Source organism: Acanthaster planci, linkage group LG07 (assembly GCF_054643075.1).
Source record: "Acanthaster planci isolate LZ-2023a linkage group LG07, COTS_SCS, whole genome shotgun sequence".
Classification (NCBI taxonomy): Eukaryota; Metazoa; Echinodermata; class Asteroidea; order Valvatida; family Acanthasteridae; genus Acanthaster; species Acanthaster planci.
In genome coordinates this window covers 12179530-12194042 of record NC_141783.1, presented here as the reverse complement: position 1 = coordinate 12194042, position 14513 = coordinate 12179530, and the positions used below count along the sequence as shown (strand labels likewise).

The following is a 14513-nucleotide window of genomic DNA, read 5'->3' as shown; positions in this document are numbered from 1 at the left end:
CTTTCAAGGCCTGAAACACAAAAAAGTAAAATTGCATGACTTTCCAGGTTTTCCATGACCCATACGAACCGTGAGTCAGAATCATACAGAAGACTTTTGTCCTCATGACAGTATTCTGTTTGGGTGGGAGTTTGCACTTTTTCTGCAGTCACTGGCTATGCTTGGAAGACTTTGATAAAATTTTATGATGATCACGTACAGTACCATAGTTCGAACCATTCATACAGTACATGTATGTGTGCCAGTGCATAATGTCCATCAACGTGCTGGCATTTTCAGGCTAAAAAAACTGAAAGTAAGAGGAAACAGCTGTAGCTACAGGTGTGGTAACTTTACCGTGGGTTTTTTTTTGTGAATGACATTCCTTCAAGAATTTTTATAGAAAGTTTGTGGAAGAGCCAGTACTCTGTCTTTCAACCGATTTCTGGAAATGAGACCCACAGGAAGTAGTTTTTCAAAATCTTCCGGGAAAAAACTTCTAGGCTTTTACGTCCCACTTTTGCCAGGAACTGCACCTCAACACTCCCCATGCTGCCTGCCCTTACCCAGCTACATGTACGTGTGTTTCTTCCTCTATACACACACATACATACAGGTACATTTCCATATACATGTACAGTACATATATACCTGTACATGTACTTGGGCATGCATGACGGTTTTGAATGTTGTAGTTCTGTGGTTTTCTGAACAGTTCAATGTGCCAATTTCTTTTCATCAACAGGAAAAACCAAATTTGAAGAATGAGATCACATGGAGTTCAGGGAGTCAGATCATAACTATTGGTTTTTGAAAAGCATTCTGTAACATTTTTAATTGAAATCAAAAACACTGAAGAGACTCTGAAATAGACACGTACATGTAAGAGCAAATCTATGTTGATGTTGAAATTTTCATAGAATACACATGTACAGTTCTACCAACTTTGATTTTTATTCAAAACCTGGCAACGAGATTGAATACGAAATGGAAGATGATTACCGATAGAACATTGTGCGGCATATACATGTGTGTACATGTAAATAATATACAGTCCAACATTTATAGGTCATGTGGTACATTTTTTGAAATTTATGTTTACCTGATGTGTAATTTGAAATCCACTTTTTTTTAGTCCAGGCTCAAGAAACTCATTTTTAGCTTCCCGCTTAAAAAAAAACCACTAAAAGTGGCTGCAGCACAGGATAGGAGGGCAAGTGATTTACAGAACTGTGGCCCTGGTCTCTCTGCTGTGGGCCCAGTAACATGTTTGCTTTGACAGGAAGTTAGCAGGGCAGGTGGCGTTGACTTGATTTATGCACATATTAATATCTTGATTTATTATGGTATCAGGCACCAGCCATGCAAACTGCAGGTTTGCTGCCTGCACAGGAGGGGACTTTTTCGTGGAAGGAAAATGACCCATTTTTCTTAAGTGCTTGCGTTTTCCCACTTGAAATTCCACAACTTTGAATACAGGAAGGAGACTTGAATTTATGAAATGCATCATTACTCTGTAGACTCTGGTTGGAGTGTTATGTAAATGTCTCACTTCGTTTCCGCTTTCTATAATAAATTTTCTCAGTTGTTTTGAACTGTGCGTGAAGTTCCATCTGTGCCAACTTCAAAAGAGTTACTTGGGGAAAAGTACATGTACCCCGGTAGCCTAAAGAAAAATTCAGTTTCGCATACTCTGCGAGGAACACTGGATTGTGCATGTACATGTACAGTGTATGTGTACGTTGCCTTTTTGAGTGGTGTTTCTGTGCTCAGAGAGCAAATTTAAGCATGGGTGATGATAAAGTTTGAAACCTGTCTTGAAAATACTGTTTCTTTGTAAACTTTTGGTGTTATTAAAGTTTCTTTAACATGAAAGGATTCTTGTTTCTTTTTTTCTGTTGTCAGGGATGCGACCTCTTCACTATGCAGCCTGGCAGGGGAAGGTGGAACCAGTCAACCTTCTTGTCAAGTTTGGCTCTGCCCCTAACGATGGTTCCCAAGATGGAGAAACACCCTTACACCTTGCCGCCCAGTATGGAAGCCACATGGTGGTACGTATCGACTATATAGATGTACATGTGTAGAGTATCAGGTGAGATGCTGGACTTCCGTTACATGTACAGGGGCTGTAGTTCAACCACGACTGTCATGTGGACTCCACCGTGAGCCCTGAGCTGGACCCGTTTTCCCCCGCAACGAAGTCTCCTTTGGTGAGAACTGCACTTGCTGGTTCACAAATGACTGAAACATGTGTAAGGGTCGAGTCACTACCAACAAGAATGACACCCCCAACCAATGTGGCTCTTTTCAACTAATGAGGGGGTGCTTCTGCACAAGGCAGATGCATTTTGCTGCAAGTGCAGAGAAAATGTATTTAGTGCAGAGGGAGAATTGCTTGACCGAGGGAATAAATATTTGCTTCGCTTGTCTTGGAGAATGGATGCTGATCAAGACTGGCTATGCACGTACATGTATTTATTCTCATCCTTAAATACTATTCAAGTCACAAAGTCAAAACAAGTCTTAAAATTTAGAATTTATTAATTTTAAAATTGCCAACAATTTTGTTCAAAAAATTGACACTTTTTTTCCAAACATTCCTGTGTCAAACATTTGTGTTTCTGCACAGTGGAGGATTTGTGGAGAACTCAGAAAATGTCAAGGGAATTGTAGGGATGGTGTGAATGTACATGTACATTTCCCGTATATTTTCACGAACATTTTCACGCCTTACTTAGAGTTGTCCTCATAACTGTCGTGCCCTGCATATGTAATTGACTATCACACAGAATCCTGCATTGAAGAAATTCCCAACTGGTGTAAGAGTTCTAAATGACCCAATTCAATTTGAAACTGAAGTAAGTATAGCATTCATAGCCTACATTTTTATGTGACTGACTTTTATTGCCTGTTAAGAGACTGGCATTGTGAACTGGTCGGATAATTTGCCACCTGTTGAGAAGTCTGGCGACCTGACCTCCAGAATGTCTCAGAGGGTTCACCATAGCATATTTGGGGAGACATTTCAATCTTGTTTTTTTCAATCTGTCAATTTTTTTCCTCCCAGCTTCAGGCACTGGCAAACACCACAGGGAACAGTTGAACAAGCCTTGCGAGATCAGCCCTAGTTTTTCAAAGATACCTCAATTTATGTGTGTTGTGGTCCTTGATTCACAGAATTTGGGTCATAAAAGATTACTGTTTCATAGAATACTTGCATCTCTGTCAGATAATGTACATGTTCATGTACTGGATACCGGTACATGTACCTACATGTACATGTAGGTGCAGTCAGGGGAGACGGGATGGCACCCCCCGTCCAATAATTAATTCCAGTTGGTAAGTAGAGCTTTGATCCGCAAACGAATCCAAAATTGGTACTTAAATACATTGGCCGTTGGCATTTCCCCTGAAGCATGAAATGTAGCTACCACAGATTTTCATTTTCTGCACTTTGTGAATTTTACACAACACAAGGTTGGCGAACAAGTTACAAGCTGGCAAATTGACTCTGGCACCCCCCCCCAGAAAATGCCCTCACTGCACCTCTCGGTGCATTGCAGCAAGTGCTGGTACATGTGCATATAGTGTTTAATTGATGTGCAAGTACGACTATGAAACTTCCCATTTAGGTGTGCTGAATTACCAGTCTTTTTTTTTCCCCTCAAAAGTTAACAAGTTCCCAAGATACACGTCCATCTACTAAGAATTGTAGTGGAAGGTGTAGAGTGGCACTGGTAGCAATTCTGAGAAAAACCAGGATTTTATGTCAATGGAAGTGATCCATAGAGGGATATCTGACCACAGAGATTTGTATTTCCTTGAAAGTGACATTTACATACGTGTGGGCCCTACAAGTTTGTTTCCTGATTTTTGCAAAAAAAAAAAAAAGTATGAATATCTTACAACACACGACCAGTTTGACTCCAACCACCAAAAATGTTCACCAGAGCTACATTGAGGCCTACCGTACTTGTTCATGTACAAGAGTGCGCTTAAACGGTGTAAGAAGGTACATTGTACTTTCAAGTTCAAATGTTTTGCTTGGAAGATCTCTATAGGAAGTGAAACTTATCACTTCCAAAAATGTTTATTTTCATTAGACCGAGGGGCAAGCATATTGTTGTTAATGTATCATGCTTGTAAAAACAGTTGCTTACACGTTCGTGTACGGTGTAGGGTTTGTTGGTGGAAAAGGACTTTATAACACATATATACGTAATGTACATATGTATTTTGTAAGTTGATTCGATCACATCTGGTACGTGTACATGTATATATGTTGACAGTCACCTAAATGAAAAATGACTATGAAATATCTTTCAGTAAACAAACCAGACACTATTGGTACACGCATATTTAAATTCACCGAGCCAAGCACCTACTGGTATGATACGGTACTTTTTGATACATGCGCATGAACATGTACTGTACATGTATGCACATTTCAAGCCACATTTTATTAATTTCAGATACATGTACATTTACCTGGGAGCACTGTTTCCAAACACACCCTGTTTACTTGCTCTTCTGACATAACACACTGTGTGTGTAGTTTGTCATAAACATTCTTTTCAAATTTATTGCTGCCAGCGACAGCCATGACAAAAGGGGAACAAAAGTGGCTTCATATTCTCTAGTCTGACCCACAGTGCACTTAGTGTAAAAAATTTATGAGTTTGTTACAGCCCAGTTTACAGATAAGGTGCCCAGCTTAAAAACCACAGTCAAAATTCACACAATATGCCTAAGCCAAAGCTCATGAAGACAGTTCTAAAATGTTGAGTTTTAATTCAGCCATTACCTCAGAAGACGTTTGATCAACAAGCTTTATTAAGAAGAATAAAAGAAAGAGATTTACACCATGGCCGACTTGTTTTGTTTGCATTCGTCATGTTTCCCTGGCACAAAACCTGTTTCAAAGTTTTTAACAGATATACACGTACGCGTATACGTGTACATTGATATGTTTATCGTGACCTGTTTTTGACCAGTGCAGTAACACTGACAGCTGAACATTGACCTCGTGGCTGGTCTTACATGTGAGATTCCTCAGTCCTCCCTTCCAGTATCAACCGCCCCTTGCCTTCTTCGCCCTCCTTCAGGTTGACACCCTCCTTCGGCACCAGGCTGACCCGACCCTCAAGAACAAGGCGGGCAAGACAGCGCTGGACCTGGCGGCCGAGTTTGGCCGGCTGAAGGTGGTGCAGCTGCTGATGAACAGCAACCAGTCCACAGCGCTGCTGGACATCCCCTCCAGGACGCGGGTCAGCATGCACACGCCGTTGCACCTGGCTGCCAAGAATGGGCACAGCGATGTCATCAGGTGAGAGGCATGCCACTTTGCTGGTACCTCCAATCGGCTGATTTCATCTTGTTGTGTACATTTTCTTCCTAAGTTGGTCACTGTTCATTGAAAAACTCCATGCTCTGTATCTTGTGGAACAATATCCTAGTTTTTCTAACTTATCAGTAGTACATGTATGCCTCTAGGTAGCATGGCAACAAATGGTTTTGGTATCCCTGGCTTTTTTGTGGAAGGCTGTGAAAGGAAAAATGAAAGTTTGTGAAAATTGCTGTCTTACCATGGTATTTGATGTGACAAGATGATGGACACCATATTGTTGTTGTGAAGGTAGTGATATCATTTACGGTATGAAACATCTTTTTTTTTTGGAAACGTGAGGCTTTCACAGAGATGAGAGCCCCTACATTGCATTTAAAATTTTCCTTTCCTACACGAACCTCATTAAAGGCCTCCAAGGCACGTCATTTGCCCTAGTACATGTATTTGTGCTGAAATAAAAAACAGGCTGAAACTGAGAGGGAAAAGATTCACGTCATCAAAAGTGGTTAAAATGTTTATAGTGCCTGTCACTAAAAACGATGAAACTTTGTCTGTTGGTTTACATGTATGTTATGGTATTGTTCATTTAAAAAGCATCCTTTGAATATTTAACCCATCATGTGCTCTAGTTTAGGGAGACTGACCAGTACACATCACATGCTTGTGGTTCTTTCTGGATTGATGAATGGATTTGATTCTTCAGACATTGAGGCACAGTTCTAGTGTCCCAGGGCAAGATACTTTACCTTAGTTGGTTCTGTCCAGCCAGGTAGATCATAACAATCATTGAAAGTACATGTAGTGTTTGGATGCATGATCAGTTTACAGTTTGGAGCACCCTACATGTAGGCTGCTGAATGTGGTTGGGCATGTTGTCCTGTCGGATCGGCTCCTGAAATGGATATGTCTAAGCTTATTGATCAGGGGTAATGATATCAGTACTTTGATTGTCTGGTGAAAGTATTGTTTAAATGCCAACATCATTTTTGCAGAAATGTGCAGATTTTTAGTGCGATATCATTACTCCATTGTTTTGAGAAAGTGGAGGATACAGTGGAAGTTTTGGCCATTCAAAAACCTTTGGCTTCCATGGAAACTCTGTGTGTCCAGGTAACTACACTGTAGGTGCATCGTGGGACAAAGTCTTATCTTTTAAAAGATAAAAAGTTTAAGGGATTAGGTTCCTTTGGTTAATTTTTTTACAATTTTGTTTAAAAAAAACCTCCAGTGATAATTTATTGTTTTCACTTGAATGCACTAGGTACTCAGTATGCACGTGCAGCCTCTAACCTTTTTGAATTTGCATCGCATTTTATCTCAAATCAATATGGTCGGTGAGAGAAGTGAGCACATGTTCTGCCCACATACCCAGGGCTGTGTTATCGATACCACTTGTCTAAAAGCAGAAAATCTGGTAAAGACAGAAAGAGGAATGAAAAAACACACAACAAAACAAGGGGCTAATTTTAGAGTGACATTTGCACATGATGTTGACCGGAGTGGATGTTAGCTTTGTGAAGTGGACTTTGCAAGGATGATGCAACTTGTTTGCGTGCAGAAACGGATGTTGCCTGCCACCAGCCAGGTGAGAGTGGTCGAAAGTGGAGAAGTGATAGGTTGAGGGGGAGGGAGGGAAGAGTTGAATGTAACTAGTAATATTATATGGTAGTGAAATGTTTTCTGGGTTGATTTCTTTGAACCTGTGTAATAACCTTTTGGCCTAATGTGAGTACAGAAAAGGAGGTAAAAAGGGAAGAGAACGGAAATCTTGGATTACAGATATCTATGTACATGTAGGCTAAGTGGCTCTTGTTTAAAAACAGCCTTCCATAAGGAGGAGGCATTTTTTGACCCAATTTATGGGATATGCATGGCCATATACTATCTCAGTTTCCTTCATGTAGACTCTACCATCAGAAACTGACCAATGGGCTAGGGAAAACTTCTTCCTTGGTTTTGAGTCAGATATTACCATGAAAGGCAGTTGCTAGGGGCTCTACACGGTCACTTCTGATAGATGCATGTATTACACACACATAGTGCTGTAGTACATGTACATGTACCACCGGCCACAGCCAGTGAACTTGATCATTGTCTTAGTCTGACGTCTTTGGGAAACATGCACCCAAGATGTAGAAAGCACCTTGGTTGCCCGCATTGGAAAAAGTTTAACAATGCATTTGGGTTGTCGGAATTCATTATTCTTAGACAAAAATACGTGTACATCTCAATCCAGTATGTACAACATACATGTACAACCCACAGATGGCAAGGCACTTTGGAGTTATCCCAACTTCAGACCCCTATGTACTGGTCGGTGCACTCTGACTCAAGCTTTAATGACACCCTTCATTTTCAGTGGCAGCTTTCCCTTTCATGATCAGGCCGGAAAATAAAAATATTGCGAAAGTGTAATACAGTGTAGGCCGAGAGTGAAAACTGAAGCAAAACCAAACCGGAGCAGTAGCACCAGACTAGCCATTTTCAGTTGTAGCCATAAATTTTATGTAATTTCTTTAATGACCCACATAAAAACAGATTATTCACGGTACTTAATATTTGTCTAAGGCTGAATAGGCAGTTGGAGTTAATATTTGCTTTTCATGTTTGCTTGCATATATTAATGCAGTGGTTTTTTTTAGAAGCAATACTTGTACATCTGCCTGCGTTTTTGCGCCTGTATAGCATTTCACTCATTTGACAAGTGTGCCTACAGGTTGAAGAGTTACTCATTAACTTGCATGTTCCAAAGCCGTCTATTTGGAGATGGTGAAATGATTTATCAAAAGCCGGACTTTGTTGTCTTTCGATTTTTAGGAGGACATGTGTAAATATCGGTTTGCATTTGTATGCCACAAATTCTTGACAACAGTCATTGTTGATGTCAAATATTCACTTCACTTGGCTTGGCGAGGGCTAAAATTGTGTCTGGAGTACTGTTGTTCCAAGGACAAATTTAATGCATTTATCGCGTTGTGTACGTAATGATTCTTGTTGTACTTTTTTCGAAATCAAACAGTTTTCAATGACATGAAGAATCCTAAAAGTTGCTTTACAAAATGAGCCAAACATTTTACAACCCACTGCTCTCCTGAAATGTCAAATGCTATCAGAGGCTGAAAAACATTTAACAGAGACTTACCCCATGCTGTGGACCGTGAGAGATAAAACTTGTCGTTATTTTGGAAACAGTACGTGGGTTGCTACCGTTAAGAAACATTAAAACAGACTGTTTGAGATTATGTCTTTCCTAAAAATGGTTTTCGGAGTTGTTGTGGTCTGCACTTGCCCTATCAGGAATTTCGGTAGTCAGTGGAAGTACAAGCTGTTCTGTATCTTGATGATTGCTGTCTTGGCATTGTGAGCTTTTCCACTGGAAAAACTCAGAGGTTTAACTACAGAAATCTCATAGTTAGAAAGATACGAAGTAATGGAGTCAGAAAATCAAGTTTGTACAGGAAACACTGAAAGTGAAGTTTAATTTTGAGTGGCAACAGATGGATGGAAGTCAGAAATACCAGTTTTAAGATACGTGTACATGTAACCTTTACCAGTAGTTGGATGTTGCTGTAGTAAACCTACATGTTCACGTACATATATGTACAGGGTACAAGTATATACATGTACCGGTACATACCATTGGGGGATTTTTTTCCAGGTCAGTCACCAGGGTACATGTACATATGTAGGTAGCCTCTTTTTTTTGATGTATTTGTCCAGGTTCACCTAAACTGACAGCCATAGTTGAACTTTGACTTCCTCAGGCTCCTTGTTCACCCCTAGGAGTGCACTGTGCAGGATAAATATTGTGGCAGCTCAATGGGGTGGGCCACAGCATTTGTTCCCCACCCCTTCCCACACACACACACAGCAGCGAGGACTGAACATTAGTGAGTTCTTTTCTGCTTGCACTGATCTCGGTGGACAAAACTGCAGGTGTATATTTATGCTGCCTTTTGCATTTAAGGGCACCGTATGACAGTTTTGTGTATAAAGCTACTTGAGAATTTGGGCTTCATACAGTGTCTTATAGGATGGTGTGATCCTTCCTGCTCCTATAAAGTGCATGCTCATGAACACAGTGCTTTTTTTCTTTTCTACTTGAAGGGAAAACAAACTGTTTTAACTGTTTTGCTTAGCTGAAATTCTTGTGTTTCATATTGAGCACCAGAAAAACAATGTGAAACTTCTCGGTTTATTGTTGAGTCACGGACAACATTCAGATGTTAGCGTGCGTCTGATGCGCGGGTGCCCTAATGTTGCTACATATGTGTATAGTATTTTAGGAATACACAAGACAGATCATATACAGGGATGTTCATTCTACTATTGTCGGTAATAGGCAGGGCTGTGAACTTCTTTAACATTCACCAGTGTTGAAAAAAAAAGATTATTTTCACAGCAGTTGGAAGGTTTCAAAAGATCCAGGGTCCAGTGTTTTCCACCTTGGATATTCCAGAGAGGGAATCTTAGGACTTGAATCACTCTACTGTATGGTATGTGGATTGGTTTACCTTCCATCTCTCCCTGATCATTTGGAATCTCGATGAGATCTCCTCAATCCTGTTTCTTCCTGCTATCGGCTGCTAGGCCTAGCTCCTCAGTGTGGGATGTACCTGGTACATACCGCTCAACACCACTGTCTCTGGCTTACTCATCTCTGCGGCTGAGACATCCCCCATAAAAGATGACAACAAACCATTCGTAACTGCCATTCTGATCTTTCCTGCCTCTCCGTGGAGCTGGCATCATTAGTGCTTCTGCTCTCGCTCTCCCTGATGAGAAACTATGACGACCGTGTTAAAGGCCCAGGGCATCTCTTTGAGGATACTACATGGTACCCTGGGCTCTCCTGAAGGGCATTGTTACAGTCCAAATTGATAGTGCTGTCAAGCAGTAATTTCAATGCTTGAGTGCAGAAAAGTGCACTGTAATAAAGGCACCGACCACTGTCATATTGAATGAACATCATCATGTTTATAGTGGCTCTCATGCCTTAGTTTTGCTTGTGTTATCAGTACAAAATGGTGTGCTAGTTCAGTGGTTGTGATTGAGACGGGGAGGAAGCAGCTGTTGACCTTGGCGACACTGTTTCTTCATTGTCTCCTATGAAGGAAACAGCTTTCCGCACACATGCACTGTTGGCATCCTTTTTATGCTCACTGATGGTTTCTTTAGGAAATCAGAGGAGTGTATTGGTGTTTATGTGCATCTGTACATGGATATTTGTGGGTCATTCTAACATGTATTAATTTGGGGTCCAGAGTGTGACATTTTTCCGTCCCTGTTACCTCTGACATATATACCATCTGACATGTTTGACAAGGGATGTATCACTGAAACTGATTTCAAACTATTTTAATTTGTTTTGCAGGTAATTTGCAGTACTTATTCAGTCTTGGAAATTAAGGAATGGATTCTAAGCGTTAAAAAATCACATGCCAGACGTAACAGGGATGAGAAAAAAATTGGACCCCAAATTTATAGAATGGCCCATATGCAAAGTTTTGTTTCACACTGGATCAGGAGACCCTGTGTAAATAGGGGAAAGGCTATCTTCCTATTATTATGTAGGGCATGGATGTTCTTGGCAAGCTCTTAATCCAGCATTTGCACATCTCCAAGTGTAGTGCTAAAATTGGGGAGAGAAGAAATAGTTTCCAGGAAGTTATCTCTGTGGTGGAGCACTGACTCAAGAAATGGCAGTCATGCCAAGAAGCAGGCCAGGTCAGGTCAGGTCAGGACAGGACAGATCTTGTCAGGTCATATCAGTGCGGGTCAAATTATGACAAGTTTTCTTATGGTTGAGCGGTGACTGGGCTTAGATCAGCATAAGCTGTGCTTTCCCTTTAAGATCAAGGGAATCGATTGTGTTTCAGTTTGTAGTTTGGCTCCCCGTGCTGGGACATATCTTCCCATTAAACATCACAAGCTCTTGACATCGCCTCTCCCGTTATACCAGTACCATCAGGCGGCGACGCTAGTAAGGATGGAGACTGTGGGAGTTAATTTCAGTTTGATGGGAAGTTGTCTGATGTGTGTGGAACATAAAACGGAGACACATGCAAATTATACATAAGTGGATCAGTTGTAAGCCACGATCTCGTGAAAACACCTCGTGTTTCATGTGAAGTGCTTTTCGGTCATTTAAGAGCATTTTGTAAGTAGATTCTGTGCACCATTAGCAGATGGTGAGGGAGCACACTCGCTACACGTGTGGTCATAAATCGCATGGGTTGGCCACATGCATATAGGCCCCCCTACATGTAGCCCTTAATATGGTGTGCAAGATTAAATTTGGTTTCGATGTGCACAGTCTGCCTGGTCTGTTTTGGGGGCTCTGGACGCACAGCTGACATGGCATCCAGGCATCTGCCATTTTTCACTGCTGAGGTGGATTCTCGCGCACAAGGTCCAAGTGTCGCATGTGGATTTCAAAGATTTGAATTGAAGAGTTTGATTGTCCAAACTGTCCATGGTGTCATCCGGGCACGTCCTGCTTGACCCACCCATTTGCATCAGTTCTTCCGTCTTTCTCCACTAAGTCTAGCCAACTAGCCTTTAACAGGCTGTACATCTGTGTCTAAAGAAGGGGGTTTGTGGCCACCACTGTGTACATGTAGTTTTGGCCAGTTGTTGTGCCAAGGTGAATATCCACAGTCAAGGACAAAAAGAGCCCTTTTCAAACATAGACTAAATAACTGAGCAAAATTGATTTGTAGCATACTAGTTCTGTGAGGTCAAATGTCAAGTGCGAAACATCTCACTGACAGATATAGACTGACAGAATTTGAATGGAACAGTGACATTCAAATTCAGTCCAGTGTAACAGAAATTGAGAGAGACACCACTACAGGAGAGTTGGGACTTTCCTCACTGTGTAGACTTTGGGGGTTACCCATAACAAATTCAGATTGCCAGAGGTGCTCAACTTCTTCCATCAAAGACACTGTTACCCTGCCGTCACCTTTAATAAAGTTGAAATCTCCATCTGCAAAAGTACAATGCATGTCATAAATCATGTGCCCAATGAAGCACAGGCACAAATGCGGTTCATTTCCAAGTGCATATGTATATAGGACCACTCAATCGGTGAAAAAAATTCCAAACCATAATTTACCGTGCCCTGCTGTGCATTTGGGCTAATTGTCAGCCTCAGACTCACCCCATGAACTCGCAACTGGCCGAGTATTCATCAATTTTACAGTTGACCAAGGGCATATTTTGATTGCAGATTTACTGCAGGCCTGACCCGAACAATTGGTCCTGGCTGTACCAATAAACCATTTTTTTTTCTTTTTAGTTCTTGGTTGGAATTTGAATTTATTAGGTCGTTGTAGGGCTTTTGAAAAATGCATACCTTCCACTTCAGTCTAGTGGGAACTTGGATAAAGTTGCAGCATTCATTTTTAAAATGAAAGTTGTTTCTACTGATTGGTTTTAGTGGTCCCGGGGGATGTTACAACATTCTCCCCATTTTTTTCCCTTTCAGACCAACTCTGGTGAAATTCACAATCTGGGCTTGACAGCCTAAGGACCTTCTATAGCATTTGGATCGATCCTGTGAAATTGCCTTAGGCTATCCTCTTTGAAGACTGCCATGCACAGGGACATACTCCTGCTTGCTGGTCAACCGTGTGTGCAACCTGACTTTAATTTCCAGACAAAATTATACTGTTTTGTGAAAAAAGATAACTTTTTAAATTATTCATGGTAATGAAACTAAAATTTAAAAGGGGAAGCTATGAACACTAACCGTACGTGTACGTGTACAATGTCCATGGACCTTGGAGGGGAATCGGTGAAGAAAATGTTCAGTATTCAAGGTTGGAGGAAAACCCAAGATTAGCGTTCAGTGGAAACCTGCAGAGTCAGACAGGTATTGAATCCAAACCACCCGCCTGGGTGAGATTTGAACCTGGATCCCAGAAGTGGAAGACTAGGAAAGCGTCACTTCACTTTAACCCAAATCCCCACTCTTGCAGCTGAATTTGTTTTTAGGGCCACTTTGGAAGCAGTCCCCTTAAAGGGACCCTTATCAGAATGGAACCTCTTCTGCACACATGTTCCCGGGATGTTGTTGTTTCTTCTTGGAACATGACTGCCGATTGCTCTCTGGAGGGTCCTCGCTAAACCTAAACTAATAAGGGGGGTTGGGCTTCCTCAGGAAACTCCACAAATAAACAGCCCTGGTCGTGTGCTGAGTAAATGGCTCTGGATGGCCTCCCTGCAGGCATCATGTCACACGTACACGGTCTTGCATGTTTGACAACAGTTTCTGACCCATGCTTGCACCACTTTGGTGCTTTTCATGAAGGGGTCTTATGCATGTGCATGTGCTGGTTGTTAAACATGCCTGCTGCCCTCTTTCGCTCAAAGCAGAAGCATATGCAACTCCAAGGCCCCTTTTCTTAAAGCTGGGTTTGCTTGGGACTGCCTTTTGTGTCATTTGTGACCTTCTAGTATTCAGCCCAGTGGGGAAGATTGCCAACATTTTGCCTCACATCACGCACTTTGGCGTTCCTGTACAGTTGGGCCAATACCGAGTGGGGAATCTCCAAAGTCGGGCACAGAAATCTTACCTTGGAACGAGAAGCTCCAGATAGTGACAGAACTCTAAATCAGTGACACAGTAATGGATGAGAAGTGTTGTGAGAAATTTGCATAATAGAGCTTGAGCTCAACAGTTGGGGGATTGCATAGATAAGGAAGACACATGCAGAACCCAGTCACTCTGGCATTGCATGCATCAGGCTTGATTCATTTTGAAAGTGAAGCAAGAGGATCCATTGAGCACTTTACTTCCCATGCGGAGGAGGATTTTAAAGGGATAGAGAAAAGTTCTTAGTATAATTGGCAATGAGAATTACATGTATTGTGGATCATCAATTGCAGTGTAGTGCAGTGATGCTAATAGATGTAGCAGTGTTTGCGCACCTCAACAGATAAAGTGTATGGAGACATCGTATCCAATAGGACTGGAACAGGTTTATTTTTTAATTAGCTCGTCGGGCCAGTTACGTTTTTCATTGGCCAGGAGGCATTTTCTCCAGCCCACTGGACTTTGTTTTTAGCAAAACTAACGCTGACTGACTTTTGTTCCACTTTATTTTTTTAACTGTTACTGCAGAGTCATGCTGTCAACTTTAACACTTAAAAAGTAGAGGATTCAGAACTGTTAGATTTT

The 14513-nt window shown here is 41.4% G+C and overlaps 1 protein-coding gene across 5 annotated transcripts in view; it reads left to right on the top strand.

The window, feature by feature from the left end:
* The window catches only part of LOC110981774 (uncharacterized), a 118638-nt gene that overhangs the window by 31565 nt on the left and 72560 nt on the right, over window positions 1-14513 (top strand). For all 5 annotated transcript variants that reach the window (XM_022239653.2, XM_022239652.2, XM_022239651.2 and 2 more), the window contains exons 4-5: window positions 1885-2030; window positions 5085-5305. In XM_022239653.2, coding sequence (XP_022095345.2) covers window positions 1885-2030; window positions 5085-5305 — 367 coding nt within the window. The remainder of the gene's footprint in view (window positions 1-1884; window positions 2031-5084; window positions 5306-14513) is intronic.